Consider the following 22,732-nt stretch of genomic DNA (forward strand, 5'->3'; position numbering starts at 1 on the left):
GACATGATGTGTTTATTTATTATGGAGACTTTTATTTCTAAAATGTTAGTATTTTCTTGTTCCATTATTTAGTTCTTTTTTCTTTTGGGATACCTGCTAAGGGTGTGTTGGGTCTCCTCTGTTTGTCTTCCATATTTATGATGTTTCTGTTTTAAATCTTCTGCTTGCTTTTTTTTAATCCCCCTTTTTTCCCCTCAAGACTCTCATTTTTTCACCAGTGTGTATTTGCTTTTAGCTACTTCTATCTTGGTGTCTGTTATAGCAACCCAGATGGACTCAGATAAAGTAGCATAAACAGGAAAACAACAGAAATTTATTTCTCACAGTCCTGGAGGCCGGAAAATCCAAGGTCAATGGTCAGTGGGTTCGGTGTCTAGACCTACTTCCTGGTTCATAGATTACTGTCTTGGGTGGTGTGTTTTCCTCAATAGTGGAGGAGACGAGAGTTCTCTACATGTTTTTCATAAGGACACTAACCCCACTCACGAGGGCTCCACCCTTAGTCTCTAGTCACCTCCTGAAGGCCCTGACTCCGGGTATCATCATGCTGGGCATTAAGTTGCAGTCTGAGTTCGAGAGTGACACAAACATTCATTATGTAGCAGTGCCATTTGTAACCATTCTTCTGGCTTTTCATCTGGAGGTCTCTCCTCCTCTATTTCCTTCTCTTGCTTCCCAGAACTCTTGCGAATCCTACTCTGTTTTTGTAGACAGAATCAGTTATTTCATTGTTTTGTGAATTTATGAAAATACATTTGGGTAAAATTTTCATCTGTTGCATGTAACATTGCTTTGGTGGGTGTTTTTCATCTGTCATTCATTTTCATATTTCCCTTCTTGTGGCATCTCTGTAAAGGTTTTCTTTTCTTGTGATTAGGTGAGTTCCTTATGAAGTAGCTATTTATAGAAATTTTACCTGGGCAGGAGACAGGGCCATATCCCATGCCCATGGGAATTCTTGTGACCTGAGAGTGTGTGTCTGAGTGTGATCCTTTCAACTCTTGTTTTTCCTCAAGGTTGCAGAGACTGGTTGTGCTCCTAGTGGGGTCTCTCTTTTTTGCCTTGCCTTGGCAACAGACTGCTTCCTGCTAATATGTCTTACCACCCGTACAGTATCTCATTTAATTTGACCTTTTCTGCTTCTGGAAATGTCTCACCATACCATGCCCAGGAAAGCTTTTAGTGCTCCCTGCACATCTGTTGCCCTTTCCAGAAAGTTATTGCTGGGTTTGTTGCTGGGCAGCATGGCTCTGCAGGCATGGACAGCCTCTCCAAGCCTTTTTCTTCTCCTCTGTCTGAGCTTCCCTGTAGTTTGGCAACTCCGCCTCCTGTTGCGTGGTTCAAAGCTACAGATGTCTTCCAGTTTCCTCTGGGATGCAGTTTGCATTTTCATGTTCCTTGTTGCTTTGGGGTGAATTCCAAGAGGAAGTTTTTAAGCCAAGAGACTGTAACAAGACAATTCGAGTTTTTTATCTTTTCTTTGCCAGCCAAACTCTTCACTGCTTTCTTTGTTGTAGACGTTATTGCCTTTAAAATAAGTTTGCAAAAAGACCTAAAGAAGAAAGTAGTTTCGCAGACAGCTCTGTACTTTTAGGTCTGGAATGATCGCATTAGTAATAACATGCCACAAGGAAAGAAATATTAATCTTTTTTACCTTGACTATTTAGGAATTCAGAAGTCAGAAGAAGTTAAGGTAAAGTCAGAATCAAGCATGGATTGAGGCCTTTAGGCTTGTTAGATGTGTATGTGGAAGGCTGTTTTATTACTGGACTCGCCAGTTTTGCTATCCTGCCTCTGTTATGGTTACCCATTCATGCCTTGCCAGCGTTCCTCAGATATTCCCTTGACATTCTTAGGCTGCTCAAAACTCTTGGCTGGATTTATGTTTGAGTTAAACAGCACTTTCCATGTACAGCAACAATCTGCCTGTAAGTATCAAAACAAAAAGAAAATGTGACAGGCTTTGTTGAGACGTTAATATCCAGAAGTAGAAATAATCCAGGCATGAGGTCATTTGAAGACTAAAGATAAAGGAAGTTAAGGTACTGTCTATTAAGTCAGTAGCTCAATGTAATTTTTAAATGCCAGGCTGTTAAAAATGACAGTGTTTACCTGGGGATCTTGGGCCAGCGTGGAGAGAAAGGGTCCCATTTAGAGGATGGGAACCTTGCTGTTTGCTTAGGTCGGACACAGAGCAAATGTGTCTGGAACAGCTTTGCGGTTTGGTGACATGAGAGGACAAACCCTTTCCTCCCTCTCTAGCTACACCTTAGAGCCACAGCCAGACCTATCCTGCTCTGACTCAGCAATAGGAAGCCATGTGCTCAGGCTCAGGGCCAGTGATCGAGGGCGGGGCCTGTCCACTCTGATGGAGTGCAGGGAGCAGAAGATGAGGTTGGAGATGGGCAGCGGAGGATGCTTCCAGAGGCACGGAGGGGTCAACACCAGATTAGGCAAGAGTGCAAGGAGGGAGGCCGGCGATGGAGAGGGTGAACTGGACTGATGGCAGTGTTTTCCAGCAGTTGTGTTTATTTTTAACCATGAGACAAATTTTAGAAAACATGTAGGGGAGTCATTTTGTCTGCTTTGTAAAGATTATTCTAAACACAGTGAGGTCATAATTAGATCTGTGCCACCCACACGTGGTTCATTGAACCAATGTAGGTGATCTGTTTCACTTGGGTGTAAAGTACAGCAAAGTCAATCTAGGAGATGATTAAGCAAAGGATAATCACATAACTAAAACAGTTTGGGATTATATTCTTTGAAAAAAGCTTGGGACAGAAATTATAAAGTGGCTTGTGTGGCAGACCTATGGAATCAGACCTGGCCTTTCAAAAACGAAGCAGGTCTCAAAAGGTTGGTACTTAAAGAGTGTGGCCTTGACACTGAAGTCCAACCTCAAAGGACTCTAGAGGAATGAATAATAAGGTCTAACAGGCTTTGGTGGAAAGTTGGTGGGGAAAGTGAGCGTGGGATAAATGTTCAGTTCAGTCGCTCAGTCGTGTTCGACTCTTTGCGACCCCCATGACAGCACGCCAGGCCTCCCTGTCCATCACCAACTCCCGGAGTTCACTGAGACTCATGTCCATCGAGTCAGTGATGCCTTCCAGCCATCTCATCCTCTGTCGTCCCCTTCTCCTCCTGCCCCCTATCCCTCCCAGCATCAGAGTCTTTTCCAGTGAGTCAACTCTTGGCATGAGGTGGCCAAATTATTGGAGTTTCAGCTTTAGCATCATTCCTTCCAATGAACACCCAGGACTGACCTCCTTTAGGATGGACTGGTGGGATCTCCTTGCAGTCCAAGGGACTCTCAAGAGTCTTCTCCAACACCGCAGTTCAAAAACATCAATTCTTCAGCGCTCAGCTTTCTTCACAGTCCAACTCTCACATCCATACATGACCACTGGAAAAACCATAGCCTTGTCTAGACAGACCTTTGTTGGCAAAGTAATGTCTCTGCTTTTGAATATGCTATCTAGGTTGGTCATAACTTTCCTTCCAAGGAGTAAGCGTCTTTTAATTTCAGGGCTGCAGTCACCATCTGTAGTCATTTTGGAGCCCAGAAAAATAAAGTCTGACACTGTTTCCACTGTTTCCCCATCTATTTCCCATGAAGTGGTGGGACCGGATGCCATGATCTTCGTTTTCTGAATGTTGAGCTTTAAGCCAACTTTTTCACTCTCCTCTTTCACTTTCATCAAGAGGCTTTTGAGTTCCTCTTCACTTTCTGCCATAAGGGTGGTGTCATCTGCATATCTGAGGTTATTGATATTTCTCCCGGCAATCTTGATTCCAGCTTGTGTTTCTTCCAGTCCAGCGTTTCTCATGATGTACTCTGCATATAAGTTAAATAAGCAGGGTGACAATATACAGCCTTGACGTACTCCTTTTCCTATTCGGAACCAGTCTGTTGTTCCATGTCCAGTTCTAACTGTTGCTTCCTGACCTGCATACAGGTTTCTCAAGAGGCAGGTCAGGTGGTCTGATACTCCCATCTCTTTCAGAATTTTCCACAGTTTATTGTGACCCACACAGTCAAAGGCTTTGGCATAGTCAGTAAAGCAGAAATAGATGTTTTTCTGGAACTCTCTTGCTTTTTTCGATGATCCAGCGAATGTTGGCAATTTGATCTCTGATTCCTCTGCCTTTCCTAAAACCAGCTTGAACATCTGGAATTTCACGGTTCACATATTGCTGAAGCCTGTCTTGGAGAATTTTGAGCATTACTTTACCTAGTGTGTGAGATGAGTGCAATTGTGTGGTAGTTTGAGCATTCTTTGGCAATGCCTTTCTTTGGGATTGGAATGAAAACTGACCTTTTCCAGTCCTGTGGCCACTGCTGAGTTTTTCAAATTTTTTGGCATACTGAGTGCAACACTTTCACAGCATCATCTTTTAGGATTCAGTAAATGATGTGTCCTGGGTGGTGGTTAGACTGTCTGCCTGTCCAGTTAAAGGGTTTGGCTTTTTAGGCCAGAGTGCTTTGAGTCAATGACCCAGGTTATTGAGTGACTCCACAGTTTCTAATCTATTGGCCTCTAGGCCAATCCTCTGTGTCACAGTGAGAAAGTTCAAGGTTCATGGAGAGGAAGGGAGAGGTTTCCATAAGGAATTTAGTGGGAAGCTCCTGGAAACCTGGCTTACCTTTCAGGAGAAGGAAGAGCCTTGGGCAAGAAGAACCTGCAAAATAAGCGTGGTTTATCCTGAAAAGGGTGACTTGTTTACAAGTGTGTGAAACACAGCCCTGAGCTCCATACCTCTCACCACACGTGACCATGAGTGTCCCTTCTGTGACTTTGTGTCGCTAAGACAGAGGGTCACTCTTTCTCTATCTCTTGTCCATCGAGCCTCGTGTGAATTTACTGTCATACCGAAGTCCCGCAGGCCAGGTGTCTTATCAGAGATTCATTTTCTCTCAGTCCTGGAGGCTGGAAGGTGTTGGCAGAATGGGTTCTCCGGAGGCCACCTTCTCCCTGTGTCCTGACGTGGCCTTTCCTCTGTGCATCCCTGGTGTCTCTTTGTCCAAATTTTCTCCTCTTATAAGGATGCCAGTCAGATTGGGTGGTGGTGTTCAGTTGCTAAATCATGTCTGACCTCCTGCAACCCCATGGACTGCAGCACACCAAGCTTCTCTGTCCTTCACTCTCTCCCAGAGTTTGCTCAGATTCATGTCCATTGAGTTGGTGACTAACCATGGTTAGTTGCCATCTAACTATCTCATCCTCTGCCTCCCTCTTCCTTAATGACTTTTTAAACTTAGTCACCTCTTCTAAGTCTCCTCCCTCCAAATACACATTCTGAGTTTCCTGGGGTTAGTGCTTCAACATAAGAATTTGGGGTGGGAGAGGGGCGTAGTTCAGTCCATAATAACCCCCATGGTTGGATATGTTTGTTCTTTCTGCTTTTTCATTGCCGTGTTCCACCTACCCCTCTCCCACCGCACCCCCTTCACATTCTCTCTCACCGTGGCTTACACTTCTACAGCGATGTGGGCTCTGAACCCACAGCCCAAATTCAGCTCCACCTCCCCTACAGCTTACTGGATATCCATCCTTTCATAACCCTCAACAGTGAGCCCAATCACACACACACCCCTTCCCCTCCCACTTCTTCCCTTCTGCCCTGACTTAAAACTTGCTGTTCTTTGTTAAACTTTAATCTCCTCCTTCCCAGGAGCTCACTGTTTACAACATAAAGTTAATCTTTCCATGAACATGCGTTTTATAGCATCATCTTTTTATTTCAATACCACTGTTCAAGTTATCCTCTCAAGCTCAAATTGTTGCAATAGCTCTGTCACTGGTCTACCCCAGTCCCCACCAGCTCGTCTTTTTCCAACCCATTAGTATATATCATCATCAGGTTCATTTTTCTCAAGTTCTACTTCTGTTGTGTCATTATTCAGTGACTCCCAGCAGGGTGGAGACCATATTTTTCAGCTAGGCTTTTTGATGTCCTTTGTGGTCTGATTCCCACCTAGTTTCCAAGTGCATCTTTAACTCTGCAGCAGTGAGTCTCACTCATCTTCCCGAATGCCTCCTGATTTCTGTCCTGTGGCTTTCTTTGTGCTGTTCTGCTTCCCTGCAATTCCTTCTCCTTGTGTGTTTCTGTCTTTTTCCAAGTATGACCCAACATTTGAGACTCAACTGAGTTCAGCTCTAACCTTCTGAATGGTGGAGAAGAGAGCTTTGTCAATACTGTAACATGTGGGATGGTTTCCTGGGAAAGGGGGAACAATTGAGGGAGGGGTGTGGCAGGAAAGAAATTAATTAGGAGGTAATTGACATGGAAACCAACAAGAAATTGACAGAAAAGACCCTACCTAATGTCATCTGTGTTTGGGCAAGCGCATGTTTAGTTTCTTCAACCAGATTGTAAGCTTGGGAGCCACAAGATACCTTTTATCTGTTTATCTTGCTAATGTCTGCATTGCTTGGTCTGTTCCTGGATCCATAAAAGGTAACTAATGGATGCTAATCATATGGATTAGGTACTTCCCAGCGGACTGGAAATGTGTGATGAGTGGTACCTGACTCCTCGTAGAGCCTGAATAATAATAATAATACTTAGAACACAATCTATCGTGTGAATAACTAAGAGCTGAGTGTAAAACTAGAAAAGGATAAGCTATGTAAAAATATGCAGAAGAATAAAATATGCTCAAATATTAGCATGCCTTGTATGGCTAAAGGTGACATTGTTCTTGAATGAACTGAAGCCTCAGCAGGTGATTGCTGCCCCAGAGGGGTGGGGGGCTGACGGGCCCTCATGTGTTTCCAGGGGAGTAAGGGGGGATTCCTACAATGAAGAGCATAGAGGACAGATGTTACTGAAGTGGTCTCAGTCTTCTCTTCTGATGTCTCTTTCTTCTCTCTCTGCTTCCGGTAGATACTGTATATAATCTGCTTTCATCATGGGAGAGATAGAGCAGAGGCCAACTCCAGGATCAAGACTGGGGGCCCCGGAGAATTCGGGGATCAGTACATTGGAACATGGACAGAAGCCGCCCCCCACGCCTTCAGGAAAACTCATGTCCATCAAGATCCAGATGCTGGATGATACCCAGGAGGCCTTTGAAGTTCCAGTAAGTTGGGGGCAGCCTTCGGCATGGGGGCGCTCATCTCAGTCCTGTGTTTCGGTGATGCACAGTGGTGGGAAGACAGTCTGTGTATTCAGCAGCCCTCTTCCCACCGTCACCATGCTCCTCTGGTTCCGTCCGAGCTATGGATTTTCTTGGTTGATGTGTGTTGATTTTTTGATTGCATGCGCCGAGTACAAGTGATATCAGTGGATGTGTCACTTGAATTTTACTCTGACTTTCCATATACTAAGACACGTGTGTATATGCCTGTGTGTGTGTTACGTATATTTTTGAGTTGGAGGGAATTATGGTTTCAATCTCAGTTTAATTTCCTTTGTTGTTGTTCAATCGCTCAGTCATGTCCGACTCTCTGCGCCTCTGTGGACTGCAGCACACCAGGCTTCCCTGTTCTTCACCATCTCCCGGAGCTTGCTCAGATTCATATCCATTGAGTCGGAGATGCCATCCAACCATCTCATCCTCTGCTGCCCCCTTCTCTTCCTGCCCTCAATCTTTCCCAGCATCAGGGTCTTTTCCAATGAGGTGGCTCTTCGTATCAAGTGGCCAAAGTATTGGAGCTTTAGCACCAGTCCCTCCAATGAATATTCAGGGTTGATTTCCTTTAGGACTGACTGGTTTGATCTCTTTCAAACCAGTGAAACTTGTTCAGTCGTGTCTGACTCTTTACAACCCCATGGGCCATACAGTCCATGGACTTCTCCAGGCCAGAATACTGGAGTGGGTAGCCTTTCTCTTCTCCAGGGGATCTTCCCAACCCTGGGATCGAACTTTGCTTACAAACAATTCCTCTAAACATCAGTGCATGTTTGTGAGCACTGAATTACTCTGTGTGACTGGCAAGAAAAGTCAAAGAGCTGAATGAGTGTTCTGACATCAGGAGAGAACTTGCTGACCATGTTTGTGGGTAGGGAGTGGGGGTAAATAAAAACCCTGAACCCAGCCTATAGTCCAGCAGCCCTAGAATTGAAGAGACCCCCATCCCAGGGGCTGGGGACAAAAGAGGTGTCTCGGAGGCAGGCAGAGATGAAGGAGCAGCAGCCTTGCCTTGTTCATCAGCTGGAGCTGCACACCCCCCTGGTTCTGCTGTTTTGCACACCCCCCTGGTTCTGCTGTTTTGCACACCCCCCTGGTTCTGCTGTTTTGCACACCCCCCTGGTTCTGCTGTTTTTCTTGGAACCTTTGCCCTGTCGCCCCTTTCCCACTTTTCCCATCCTTCTCCTCATCTTCTCTTGAAATCCCACTCCTGTTCGAGGCTCAGGAACCACCATCAGTTACTTGCAGGTAGAGGATCTCTTCTGGAGAAGGCAATGGCCCCCCACTCCAGTACTCTTCCCTGGAAAATCCCATGGATGGAGGAGCCTGGTGGGCTGCAGTCCATGGGGTCGCAAAGAGTCAGACACAACTGAGTGACTTCACTTTCACTTTTCACTTTCATGCATTGGAGAAGGAAATGGCAATCCACTCCAGTGTTCTTGCCTGGAGAGTCCCAGGGATGGGGGAGCCTGGTGGGCTGCCGTATATGGGGTCGCACAGAGTCAGACACGACTGAAGCGACTTAGCAGCAGAGGATCTCTTCAGTGGCAGGGAGAGTCCGGATGTATGTTCACCTTTGTACAGTGCTGATGGCACTTTTCTCAAGAATTAAATAGCATCCGTAGAATTCACAGCACACTCTGGCTTTTTCCCTGTTTTCTCTCTTGGATACTAAACACCGTATCTCACACTGCTTGCGTGTGGGGGTGAAAAATAACTCTTGAATTCCAAACAGCCCAATTTTAAACAAACTTTGGGAACGTAACCTGTTTTTAAAGTGGAGACAATCTGTCTATTATTCCTGTTGGCTAGAGCAACTAAAATTATAACAATCGGCATTAACGTCTGCAACCCATCATTTAATCGTTTATGTGATATGAGTCAGTCATATTCATTTCCAAGACTATTGTTCTAAAAGTGTGAATTACCATTAAGTGTCTCAGGGAAGACAAACCTCAGAAGAGCTATGTTTTAAACCTGCCAATTTATCACACACTGCAAACGACCTTTGTATCTTTCTGATTTTCTCGTTGTGGAATTTCTATCTCTTCAAGGACTTGGGAACTTCATAGTCTGAGGAACAGAGTCGCTGCTTATCTGCTGAAATTGTAAAAAATAGAGGGGCACACCTGCCAGCCTGGTAGACTCAGACCTTCTGGAACATGTCCTACCCCCTTCCGCCCCGCTCTCCCCCACTTTCTTTTTGTTGCAAGACTGGTTTGGTGAGGTATTTGGTTTCAGTGTTTCTCCTTTGCTACTGTTAAGGATTTCTGAGCCCAGATCTCTGGCAATATGTTCTTTTAAATGGTATTCCCGTTTATGGGTTTGGACCAAAGGGCCATCAAGCACTGCTGTTATGTGCACAGGGAGCATTGTATATATTCATTTGCAATTCTTGTTTCCTTGAAGCAAAGAATGTTAAAACTCCATTCCTAGCTACTGTTTAGCTAGGAACTAGATAGGAACTCTCTGCCTAAATAGGAATAGAAGTTTGTTTGCATCTTTTAAAATGATTTTACTTGATAATTTCTGATGCCCATGCTTTGCATTTATAACTCCTCTGCCTGGAAGGTTTCTTATACCACCCCCTCCCCACCCCCACCATAAAATCCTATGCACCCTTGCTGCTGCTGCTGCTAAGTCGCTTCAGTCGTGTGCGACCCCAGAGACAACAGCCCACCGGGCTCCCCTGTCCCTGGGATTCTCCAGGCAAGAACACTGGAGTGGGTTGCCATTTCCTTCTCCAGTGCATGAAAGTGCAGTGAAGTCGCTCAGTCATGTCCGACTGTTCTCGACCCCATGGACTGCAGCCTATCAGGCTCCCCCGTCCATGGGATTTTCCAGGCAAGAGTTCTGGAGTGAGGTGCCATTGCCTTCTCCGATGCACCCTTAGAGGCCCTCTATGTTTTACCCAGATGCTAACTTCTTGAGACAGTAGGTGGGACTTTTTCTTCCTTCCTTCAGACCTCTTCACTCATAGGTATGTCAGGGTGGAGCTGGACCACTGAGATTTAAATCGCAACTTCTCCTACCGACGCACTGATCACCTTGGGCAAGGTACTTAATCCCTCTATCTCAGTTTTCTCCTTTGTAAAATGAGGCTCATCATAAACCCTGCCTCATTTCTTGAGAACAAAAGAGTTGATACAAATGAACAATTCTTGGCACATACAAAGAGCTTGGAAGGTAATATGATTGATGATGTTGTTGCTGTTCAGTCACTCGGTCGTGTCTGACTCTTCGGACTGCAGCACACCAGGCTTCCCTGTCCTTCACCATCTCCTGGAGTTTGCTCAAACTCATGTGCATTGAGTTGATGATGCCGTCCAACCATCTCATCCTCTGTCGTCCCCTTCTTCTCCTGCCCTCAGTATTTCCCAGCATCAGAGTCTTTTCCAGTGAGTCAGCTCTTCACATCAGGTGGCCAAAGTCTTGGAGCCTCAGCATCAGTCCTTCCAATGAATATTCATGGTTGATTTCCTTTAGGGTTGACTGGTTTGATCTCCTTGTTGTCCAAGGGACTCTCAAGAGTCTTCTCCAGCACCACAGTTCGAAAGCATTGATTCTTAGGTTCTCAGCTTTCTTTATGGTCCAGCTCTCACATCCATATGTGACTACTGGAAAAACCATACCTTTTACTATGCGGACCTTTGTCAGCAGAGTGATGTCTCTGCTTTTTAATATGCTGTCTAGGTTGGTCATAGCTTTTCTTCCAAGGAGCAAGCGTCTTAATTTCATGGCTGCAGTCACTGTCCGCAGTGATTTTGGAGGCCTCACCCACGTGTGTTTGCATCTCGCTGCTAGCTGCTTCGGCCTGGGTCCTGCCTCGCTGCCTCATCTCCAGCACCTAGCACGGTGCCTTGTGTGTATTAGGTGCTCGTTAAAAGCTTCACTATTAGGGTGAGTTGATCTGACAAGTAGAATTCATGGTATTGTTAGTTTTCCACATGCCTCCTCCATTCATGTTTAATTTTTAAAAATCTTATTCGAGTTGGGTCAGAATGTTCCTTCTCAACCCATAGGCAACAGATGTTTTCCATAACTGCCTGTAGAAAGTCAGCGATCAGCATTTTTATTGACTGTGCTGATTCTAAATTGCTACCTTGTGGTCTTTAAGAAGAGAACGGGCCAGGACTCTGCAGCTGGGAGGCAGCAGGCTGGCCGTGGTGACTCAACCGCTGTGCTTGCGATTAGAGAGGAGCGACTAGGATTGCAAGAGATGCAGCTTCCCACAACTGCTTTTTAAACCCTGCTCTAAAACTTTCTGTCGTGAATTCATGGAGGCCAGGTGTCGCAGCCTCCCTTACCCACCCTTGTTCCCTCCTTGGATTGGGTGCCCTGTGATGATGAATTCTCGTTGCTAATTCACATTTGTCACACAGATGGGCAGGCACTTGGCCGGAAGTCATTATCATTCCCTTTGGGGAACATTCCTCCATGAACCACATCGTTCCCTAGGGAGTGAGTTTCCCGGGTCTTTTCCTGATACTTTGGTTTCGGAGGATGGATGGAGGCAAAGTCATCGTTTTAAAATGCACGTTCCCCAAATGCTTCCTGGCCCAGATAACCACACCAGTCTGCATCATTACTTACAGTCTCAAATGAAGTCTTATCAAAGAGTTTAATCCTTTGAGAGGCCTGGGCATGGAGCCTCAGACTTTGCTACGCCGTGGCTCGTTCTCCCAGTCACCTTTGCTCTTAAGCTTGGACGGTCTTTTTAGGTATTTGCTATGCCGTGGCTCGTTCTCCTGGTCACCTTTGCTCTTGAGCTTGGACGGTCTTTTTAGGTATTTTTTTCTGCAGAGTTGAAAGTTCAGATGCAATATTTATAGTAAATTCTTCCAGGACATTTTATCGTCTTTATGTGGAATATGCTGTGATGAGAAGCCTCACCCTGTGGCTTGTGGTATCTGCGGTGTTCCCTTCCAACCAGAGGGTATACCTCGAGGGACTTGTGTGGATCTGAAAGGGTTAAAGACCCCCCGCCCCGCCCCTACCCCCCCAAGAAGGTTCCTGAGAAGGTTTTGTGTGTCTTGTCCTCATGACCCTGCTGGTAAACAAAACACTGTTCCTACTGACGTTTGTAGGATGAAGCAGATGGCTTCTTCCCCCGAGTGTTTATTCAGTTTATGTGTTTTCATTAGCAAGGCTGCTCTAGGAGGAGCAGAGAAGAGTGGAGGAACTGAAACGGAGCCATGTTTTGCTGCTTTTGAGCAGCCCTGGGAAGCTGGCCTGGAAAAGATGCTCACAGGTGATGGGAAGACCCCTGGCTTGTGTTGAAGAGCAAGCCGGAGTTGCCGTGGTGTGGGTGCAGGGCGCTCCGTGTCAGCCACCACCATCCAGGGGGCTGATCATCCTGCCTTTGTATTGGTGTTTTGTCGAGGCTTTCCTAAGAAGCCTTTCTAGCTCCTGGGTGTCTGAGGATAAAGTGTGGTTTCTTAGTTTGGAGAGGCTGGGGGCGAGGTGGATGGCCGAGTGCTCCGGTGACTTTTTCCTTATTCTCCACCATTGTCCTGGGTTGGTTCATCCTCTGCGTTAGCGTCTCAAGCTGGAAAATTCTCTTGACTTGCTTATTACGCTTAGTTTTGACTTCCTGCAGGTAGAATGGGAGCTCTGTGGGGGCCTGGCCCCTTTGGTTCTTATTTATCCTTATATTCTGTTCCTCCACAGTGCCTCAGACTGATGATGCCATAACCTGTGACCGACTGCCCACACCTCTGTTCATTCATGTGCTTCTCACCCATGAGGAAAGCTGGGTGGTGCTGTCATCTCTTTAAGATGAGGGGGAACCCCTGGGGAACTCTTCGAGTCACCTCCTCACATTTGGGATGGGATATGGTGTTGGGATAGCACTGGGACTGGAACCCAGCCCTCGTGACCCCAACTTTGTCCGTCTTCCCTCTCCCTGAGCTGCAGCCTCGTGTAAGATCTGTGGGCTTCCACTGTCTTGCCTTATTCGATGTTTCCAAAGTTGCCTCCAAGGCTCCTTTCAAACTCTCATCTTCCAACTGCTCTGGTTCCTTTCTTATCTGTAAACACCGCCCAACATCCACCAACAAATTTGTTGAGATCCCCCAACCACCCAGGCCTCTCCCCAGGGCTCCTGGCGGGGGTCATCTCTGTCTTAAACTACTTGTTGTCCATACCTCTAATTAGACTTGGGATCAGAAGCTCTAATCTTGTTTCTCCCTCTAATTATAATCATACTGAGACTCAGTTTCCTTATTTGCAAAATGAAGAGTTTGGTTCAGATGACAATCCACGCTTTTTCCCCCTCCCTTTCTTTTTTTTGAAAGTCGGCTCCTTGCATTTACATCTTCTGTTGATGAATTACCTCTCCATGATTATGTTTGTTAATTCCTCAGGCAAATAGTAAACTCTTTCAGAAAAGGGATTTTAATCTAAGAAATATTACAAAAGCCTCATCAGAGATAGTATTAACAGTTATTGGGTAACTAGTAGGTGCTCAAATCAAATATGGCGAGGGTGAATAAGCATGCATGAACATGAGCAGATTCCAGGAGATGGTGAAGGACAGGGGAGCCTATTGTGCTGCAATCCATGGGGTCGCAAAGAGTCAGACATGACTCAGCAGCAACAAATATGCTTATGGGGCATCAGGAAATGGTAGGATTTAATGTGTGTTTGTGTGTTGTGTGTTAAGTCATGTCTGACTCTTTGCGACCCCATGGACTGTAGCCCACCAGGCTCCTCTGTCTGTGGAATCCTCCAGCCAAGAATACTGGAATGGGTAGCTACTCCATTTTCCAGGGGATCTTCCTGACCCAGGGCTTGAACCTGAGTCTCCTGCACTGCAGGCAGATTCTTTACCGTCTGAGCCACCAGGGAAGCCTAGGTGGGTGGGGTAACTTACATAAGTATCACTGAACTAAATTGGGCTAAACTTCATGCCACTTGAGAAGACAGAAAGAAATCAGGTATTTGCTAGACAACACATTATTAGCGGGAACAAACAACTTCGTTGGAAACAGACGTCTAAAATTTTTAAGAAAAATAATTAGTTTGCATGTCATAATAAGAGAGACTGCAAAAGTTTTTCTTTTTTTTTTAACTGAGGGCAAAAGTGCCTGTGTTATCTCAGACCTAATTAGGAGTCTGGCATGGTTAGTCCATAAATGATTAAACCTTTATTTCAGTTTCTTAGCTTTTGAAATGAAGCAATCGTTTATTTTTCACTGAAACCTGGCCTTGACATTAGTCAAGGACTTGTTCCTCCAAGTGCTTTGTGGTTCTGCAAAAGGTCTTAAATGGTTGGAGAATTTTTAAACTGTCTTCATAAGCTAGTGCTCAGAAAAAGAGGATGTAGCAGAAGTTTGTCTCTTTAAAAAGCTTTGTGTTGTCTTTTTGGGGACTCCCTAGTTTACATCGACAGCTTTCCTGGTGGCTCAGATGGTAAAGAATCGACTTGCAATGCAGGAGACGCGGGTTTGATCCCCTAGTCGGGAAGATCCCCTGGAGGAGGGCATGGCAACCCACTCCAGTGTTCTTGCGTGGGAAATCCTGTGGACAGAGGAGCCTGGCAGGCTACAGTCCATGGGGTCACAAAGAGTCGGATGCAACTGAGCGACTAACACTTTCAGTTCACTTTCCCTATTTACATCAGGAAGAAGGGAGGCTGCTGGCCTGGAGCTGGACTTGGGTAGCTCACAGCAACTGTGCCTGTAGAAAAGCAAGGTCCTTTTCTCCATCTTTGTCTTGCTGTGAATGATTTTGTTTCCCTGTTTAATTTCTATGTTAGCCATCTTAGAGACGATGCCCTTTTGGATCTAAAGCCACTGAATGTCTTTGTTTTTTCCTCTCCCCAAAGAGGTGGAATATATATTTAACCTAAGATCTTGGGGGGGAAGTATTAGTATATCTTTCTTTTTAATATATGCCCTGCTTCTCCCCTGGAATCACACATCCCCGGCAGCGGGGTTATTCCTTGCAGTTGATTGGATTATATGATCTTAGACGGGAGGTATGAGTTCAGGGCTCCTTTATTTTCTTCTTTTGTATAAAAGTGCACCTAAGAGCTGGTGGCGGCCATACCGAGACCTAAATAAAATTTAATCGACCATTTAAAACCAGAAGGGAGCTGTGTGTGCCCAGAGCTCCATTAACTGCATCTTAAGCAGCTGCAGTTTGAACCAGAAAGAGGGAAAGGAATTTCACAAGTTCACTCAAGCTTTTTAAACATGAGTCAATATTTCTTTCCCCTTATCAGTGTTGCTTTTGGCTCCGTCTCTTAGCAGAGTTTCTGAAAGAGTATTTATGTCCACTCTGCTTTTGCACAGTCCACTCTGTGTTTTATTTAACTTGAGTGATAAATGGTCCGTCTGGGTCTGGTCTCTTGAGGTTAAATTTAAAGGCTATTTTAATAGATAAAAAATTTTTTTTCATAAATCATTTCAGCGAAATCCTGTTCGCCTTCCCTTTCTGGTTCCTTAGATGTGAAGAGTGGAACTTCAATGTTGGCCCAAAATGTTCGTGTGCCCCTTTCAACTTCAGTGTAGACTCTTGATCAAAGTCCTTTCTGTGGCTCTGACGCGATGGCAGGAATTCTCTAACAGCTGTTTGCTATTTTCTCCCTGAAAAGTCTCAGTAGACACTTAGTAAAGAAAAGGAATGAACTGTAATTGAGAATGTCTGTATCTGGGGGTAAAACGGGCCGATATTCTGGGAAGATGTAGGGAGTTAGAGAGGCTGCTTTCCCCCGCTCTTTTAAATGGAGATAATAAATTGTCCTAATTATAAGAAACAGTGGTTAAAGGCGAAAATGGGGACCTGGGCTAGAAGTGTGTCCTGGCTTTGTGGCTTACTGGCTGGGGGGCTGTGGGTGAGCAGATAACCATTCTCAACCTGTTTCCTTGTTTCTGAATCTGGAGAACACACACTTCGTGGGGCTGAGGTGAAGCTCAGGTGAAATACCTTCGAGAAAATACCTTGCACAGTCCTAGATGGAGATTAGATTACGCTAAAAGCTAGTTTTTCTTCTTCTTTCACGCTCAACTTTACTTTTCTTGTTTATTAGCAGGATTGAGACTGTGCTTTTATTGTAGGGATTTTGGGTATGTGAAGTGGAAAAAAAGAAAGCATATGAAAACATTTTGAAATAAAAAAAGCATACTTGTGTCAGGTGGAGTAATTTTCTTTCTTTTTTTAAAAAAATTCCCCCAGCTTTCTCTGTCGTCTTGGATGAGTCTTTCCTGAAATAGAGATGAAGATCCCAGGTGGCTTTCGAGGGTCTAGGAGAAGGAAGTGCCACCTGGACAGGTGTGATGAAGTCTCAGCTTCTCACAAGCACACTTACTCCCTTTTTTCAGTCTATCTGGGGCTCCTCCGAGCTTCAGTTCTGGTAGCTCTAACACTGAGGGGATATTCTTAAAGCTTAAATGTTTTATGTGCATATTGGTTTTACTGAGTTTTTGGTCTCCTCCATTTACTTTGCCTGTCTTTCCTGGTGGCTCAGCAGTAAAGAATCTACCTGCAGTGCAGGAGATGCAGGTTCGATCCCTGGATCAGGAAGATCCCCTGGAGAAGGAAATGGCAACCCAAGTATTCTTGCCTGGAGAATCCCATGGACAGAGGAGCCTGGTGGGCTGCAGTCCATGAGGTCACAAAGAGTCAGACATGACTGAGTGACTGAGCACACATTTATGTAGCCTAAAGCCTCTCTGTTTTCCTAGAGTCAGGATTTTCCTAGGAGAACCTCACTTCCCTCTGGCATAGGCTAGATGAAGGATCTCAAGGTGAATGGTTTTAGGACCCTCTCGTATGGGCCTTCTCTGTGGGTTCCTTTGAAGGAAGCATTTAGCTGGCTAGGAACCTCTATGTTTAAATGTGAATATGAAACACATTAACATATAAATCAGAGTGATGTTTAAATTATCTGCTGTTTTTTTTTATGATTCACTTATTTGCTGTCTTTTATCAATTTGAACATTGGACGTCATGGTTTTCACACCAGAGATAGATATTGGGATGATTTAACCAGTTTGTGATCTGTAGACAAAGTCATTGTGTAAAAGCAATTCTGAAAGTCATACTTTATAATTGTGAGCGAGAGCTTCATAGGTTTCTGTTTGCCCATTTATATAAACAGGAAGCTAGACTTGATACCCAGAGTGGAATTTAGAGAGCGCTGGTGTTGTTTTATGGAACGTGATCTTGGAAACCTAATATGAGTCCCACATGTATTTCTGGACATTCACAGCAAGGTGCTGCTGCTGATAAGACAATGAGCAAAAATAATGGCTGCCCTTTTAAAAACCCCTTGCTGTGTGCCAGAATTTGTCCTTACATTCTCTCATTTACGGCTGATCAGTGGATCTGTGAGGCGGGCATGAATGAGCCCAGTGAGCAGAGCTCAGAAGGGGCTTGATCTAGGTCGCAGGACTGAGGACAGAAAGCCAGGGTTTCCGGCCCAGCCCCTGCCCCTACTTAAGCCCTGCTCTCACCAGGCCGTTCGATAGTCCTGGGCCACAGGGATCCCTTAGAGAGGACAGCCCGTCACGTGATCGTGCTGGTCCCTGAGACGGATGCCAAGGATAGATACTCCAAAGCAGGTAGGGTGGATTCACAGGGCTGAGAGTGCAGCAGGGACAACCCAGGGACCAGAGGGCCTCCCAAGGTCATAGACACGGTGGTGGCTGCTAAGGGCCCCAGATGGAGTGTTGGAGAGCTGTCAGACACAAGAGAAACTGAGAAGGTAGAGTTGTTTTTCCTCCCATCAGTCAAGTATATTTATTTAAAGCATCGTCCTATAGCATCAGTTAGGTTTTCACAAATTGATGAGCTAGGATTGACAGGCCTTGGCAGCATGTGCGAGGGGAGCACCCAAAGAGAGGGGAACGCAGACACTCCTTAGATTCACACCTTGCTGGCTCCCTGCCGCCACGGAGGACTGGGACATCAGCTGGTCTTTCTATGACAGCTGTTGCACTGCAAATGATGTCTTTTTTTTTTTTTTTTTTTTAGTTGACGTGAAAGACGCGTTGCTAATGTTCCTAATAAAAGCCACTGCTTCATTTCTAATCACGAAGAATCTGTGACTCTGTAAATGAACCTCTGAGATTCATACTGATTATGGAGATTGTGCAAACTGGAAGTATCAAAGGGAGGTTGATTGCTTGCTTCCCATTTGTAGTAGGAAAATTATATTTACTCTCTGCATTTCAATTAACTTGTCATCCCAGGAGCTACTATGTTCATCTTGAAGGCCTGGCCAGGAAAGCATTGACACCCAGCATCTTCAAGTTCACAATCCTTTGAAAGGAATGGGGGCGTGGCTCCTCTGTCCGTGGGATTCTCCAGGCGAGAATACTGCAGTGGGTTGCCATTTCCTTCTCCAGGGGATCTTTCCCACCCAGGAATCGAACCTGGGTCTCCTGCATTGCAGGCAGATTGTTTATCAACTGAGCAATGAGGGAAGCCCTTGAAGCTCAGTTGGTAAAGCCATGATGCTTTAGACACTAGCTGTGAGGCTGAGTGTCTAAGCATTGAAAAGCAAGAGCTCCCCTGGTCACTGCTTTCCTGGGTCCCAAGGTGGCTGTGATAGCCCTTCCCAGTCCCTTCTGGTCAGCTCTCATATTCCTGCAGTCCCATAAACTGGTATCATCCTTAGTCTTGTAGGAAGAGAGAGAAGATGGGTCTTAAGCAGGTCCTTCTGCAGCCTGGCCAGCAGGAGCGATGACCAGAGGAGGGGCAGGTGGTGAGTCGTCCCCTCACCCCTGGATCACCCATCTCCTATTAGCATTTCCTGTTGCTGAATTAGACACCCATGAACGAGGAGCCCAAGGTGAACAGGCTGGAGAGACCAGTAATTGGGAACCGCAAGAGGACACCCCGTCTCTTGGGAGATGCCCAAGACTCCTGGAGACAATCAAGACCACAGGCACGGACTCCCAAGTTCGTATCTCCTAACACGGGCTCATCTCTCCCTCTGCCTTCGTTTCCACCCTTGCCGCCTTGCCTCTGACTCTCCAGCCTTCATCCTGTCTCCTGTGGGACAATGTGCTGCACACAGTAGGTGCCAACAAAAATTCCTTTTATTCGCATGTAAGTCCTATGATTCCTGGGCATGTTTTAGTTTATAGACAATTTAATACTAGAATCCCAACGCTGAACAGGACAGGGAGGTGCAATAGCTGTAGCACATGCTGAGTATGTGAGTTAGAACAAAACTTAGATGTTACTCTTGGCCATCTATCATGTCTTTGCCTGATGTAGATTTTTTTGTAAGAACCAGGATAACAGATTTTATTAGAGCAGTTAAATGGAATGTCCAGTTTCGTAATGAGCACCAAGAATTACTCCTTCCCATAGTTAACTGGGTTTCAGGTGTGCTTGAGAGGCTCACGCATCCAGGTAGGTTTCATGAGGTGATCAGAAATGTCACCTGACTCCACAACAAGGTGCCTGCTCAGGGGTCTCCTGGTTTACGCTCCCAGCCATTATTCCCATCTCAGAGGAAAACCTTCATTCCAAGTGAAGTCTCGATGTTGGCTCTCTGTGAACTTTCTGAATCCCTAATAACAAGGTGAATCTGTCTTTCCCGCCTCGCCCCCTGCCTCTGTTCCAAGGACAGTTTCTCTAAGGTGGATTTCCTCAGTTCTTGCCCTTAGCTACCTTCTCTTTTGAAGCTCCTGAAAGGTATATGGCAGCCTTAGAAAATAAAGTTCTCACTTTCTCCAGAAAACTGGTTCAACAGAAACCAAGCCACTGCCAGCAGCCCTGGGGCATCCTGCCAACCCAGGGCTGTTTAGAGATTTATGTGGGTACCAGTCGCATTGTGTAGCTTCCAAACTTATTTTTGCCCTCTGTCTGGCTCCAGAAATGCCTGCCCAGGGAGGTCTGGGGAGTTGGTTTTGGTTTTTGGTCCTTATTTTCTGGTACACAAGGTACAGATGAAAGCAAGTTCTTTTTCTCTGGGCCCTGTACCCGTGTGAACCCTAGAGGCCATCAGTGATGCCTCTAAGGCCTGCCAGCAGCGCTTGGTACTCTGGCGTTGAGGTTGTGCTTCATTTGTGGTCTATCTCCCTGGCTGTTCCGTCACTCGGCAGCTCAATCTGACAAATACATCAGTTTGTGAGAGCTGCTGTCGCATACCCCAGATGGGCAGTTGGAGCAGTGGAGTGCTTGTCTCACAGTTCTAGAGGCTGGAACTCAGATCAAGGTGTGGGGCAGGGTTGCTTTCTTCTGCGGGAGAGTCTTGTCCAGGCCTCCCTGCTAGCTTCTGGTGGGCTGTGTGCTAAGTTGCTTTAGTCATGTCTGACTCTTTGTGACCCCAGGGGCTGTAGCCCACTAGGCTCCTCTGTCCATGGGATTCTCCAGGCAAGAATACAGAAGTGGGTAGTCATGCCCTCCTCCAAGGGATCTTCCTGACCCAGGGATCGAACCCACGTCTCTTTGTCTTCTGCATTGGCAGGCGGGTTCTTTACCACTGGAGCTACCTGGGAAGCCTGTGCATAGATGTCTCTCTGCCAATCTCTGCCTTCCTCTTCACCTGGCCTTCTCCTTTTGTGAGTTTGTCCTGGTTTCTGCCTTCTATAAGGCCACAGCAATACTAGCATCGGACTTCCCTTATCGCTCAGTTGGTAAAGAATTTGCCTGCAATGTGGGAGACCTGGGTTCGATCCCTAGGTTGGGAAGATCCGCTGGAGAAGGGAAAGGCTACCCACTCCAGTATTTTGGCCTGGAGAATTCCATGGACTGTAGAGTCCACAGGGTTGCAAAGAGTCGGACACGACTGAGCGACTTTCACATACTCGTGTACGGCCCTCGCCATCTCACCTTGATCAATTGCAAAAACTCATCTTCCAAATAAGGTCACCAGTTCCTGAGGGGTGGGGGATAGGATACAGTTGGGGAGATACAATTCAACCCACGCATATAGCAAGTTTCATTGTTTGGCTTCGTTACGAAACATCATTTAAGAAAAAAGTTGGGCCACTTCTGCTGTGACTTCTACGTGGGCGACTTATGGACCAGTTTTCTTCTGTGGTTCCTTTACTCACAGTGTAGAATGGGGCATCTCCTTAGTAGGTGGAGGAGAACTTGATCACTTAACACTTTCTTAAATCACGTTTATGCATAATTAAAATGGGAACGTAGTGTGGGTAGTCATGCTGGATGAGATACCGTGACTCTTTCAGTCAAGTGAACCGTAGGCGTGGGTTGGTTTGGAGTCATTTTCCTTCCTCCCCCAGCATTTTTCCATGAATCAGTAATGGGAGAGAGCTGGCTTGAAAGTCACCACATAGTATCTCCCAACATCATTCACTCTAATTCTGGCAGAGAGCCGTTCTTTTGATGAATTGGTCCAGGTTGAAAAAATCAGCTTTCACTGCCCTCCCAGCATCCTTTGTCTTCCAACAGTTATGCCAAAGAACATTACTAATCATTAGAGAAATGCAAATCAAAACCATAATGAAATATTACCTCACATCCATTAGTATGGTTGCTATTAAAAAACAAAACACGGATACAACAACGAATAAATATGTGGGGAAACTGAAACCCTTGTGCCTTGTTGGTGGGGATATAAAAATGGTAGCCGCTATGGAAGAAATTATGGCAGTCCCTCAAAAAGTTAAACATGGAATTACTGTGTGATCTAGCAATTCCACGTCTGGGTATCAACCCCGAATAATTGAGAGCAAGATCTTGAAGAGAGATACCTATTTTTATTTTAATTTTATTTTTTAAATTGGAGGATAATTGCTTTACTGTGTTGTATTTCTGCTGTGCAACAGTATGAATTAGCTATAAGTATACATATATCCCCTCTCTCCTGAGCTTCTCTCTCGCCCCTTGGGCTCATCCGAGAGCACCGAGTTGAACTCCCTGTGTCGTACAGTAGCTTTGCACGATGTATCTAGTTTACACATGCTGCGTGCTCAGTCGTGTCTGCCTTTTTGTGACCCCATGGACTGTAGCCCGCCAGGCTCCTCTGTCCTTGAAATTTCTCAGGCAAGAATACTGGAGTGGGTTGCCATTTCCTCCTCCAGGGGATCTTCTTGGCCAGGGATCAAACCCATGTCTCCTGCATTAGCAGGCAGATTCTTTACCACTGAGCCACCGGGAAAGCCTCTTAAGCATGGTAATGTACACCTGTCTTTTTCAGTTCAGTTCAGTCACTCAATCGTGTCCGACTCTTTGCAACCCCATGAATCGCAGCATGCCAGGCCTCCCTGTCCATCACCAACTCCCGGAGTTCACCCAGACTCACGTCCATCGAGTCAGTGATGCCATCCAGCCATCTCTTCCTCTGTCATCCCCTTATCCTCCTGCCCCCAATGCCTCCCAGCATCAGTCTTTTCCAATGAGTCAACTGTTCACATGAGGTGGCCAAAGTACTGGAGTTTCAGCTTCAGCATCATTCCCTCCATAGAAATCCCAGGGCTGGTCTCCTTCAGAATGGACTGGTTGGATCTCCTTGCAGTCCATGGGACTCTCAAGAGTCTTCTCCAACACCACAGTTCAAAAGCATCAATTCTTCGGCGCTCAGCCTTCTTCACAGTCCAACTCTCACATCCATGCATGACTATAAGAAAAACCATAGCCTTGACTAGACAGACCTTTGTTGGCAA

General features: G+C 45.8%; 1 protein-coding gene across 1 annotated transcript in view; it reads left to right on the plus strand.

The window, feature by feature from the left end:
* Positions 1-22,732, plus strand: part of FARP1 (FERM, ARH/RhoGEF and pleckstrin domain protein 1) — a 308,381-nt gene that overhangs the window by 63,110 nt on the left and 222,539 nt on the right. The window contains exon 2 of the mRNA XM_027557856.1: positions 6,893-7,088. Coding sequence (XP_027413657.1) covers positions 6,918-7,088 — 171 coding nt within the window. The 5' untranslated portion in view covers positions 6,893-6,917. The remainder of the gene's footprint in view (positions 1-6,892; positions 7,089-22,732) is intronic.

Source organism: Bos indicus x Bos taurus, chromosome 12 (genome assembly GCF_003369695.1).
Source record: "Bos indicus x Bos taurus breed Angus x Brahman F1 hybrid chromosome 12, Bos_hybrid_MaternalHap_v2.0, whole genome shotgun sequence".
Lineage (NCBI taxonomy): Eukaryota > Metazoa > Chordata > Mammalia > Artiodactyla > Bovidae > Bos > Bos indicus x Bos taurus.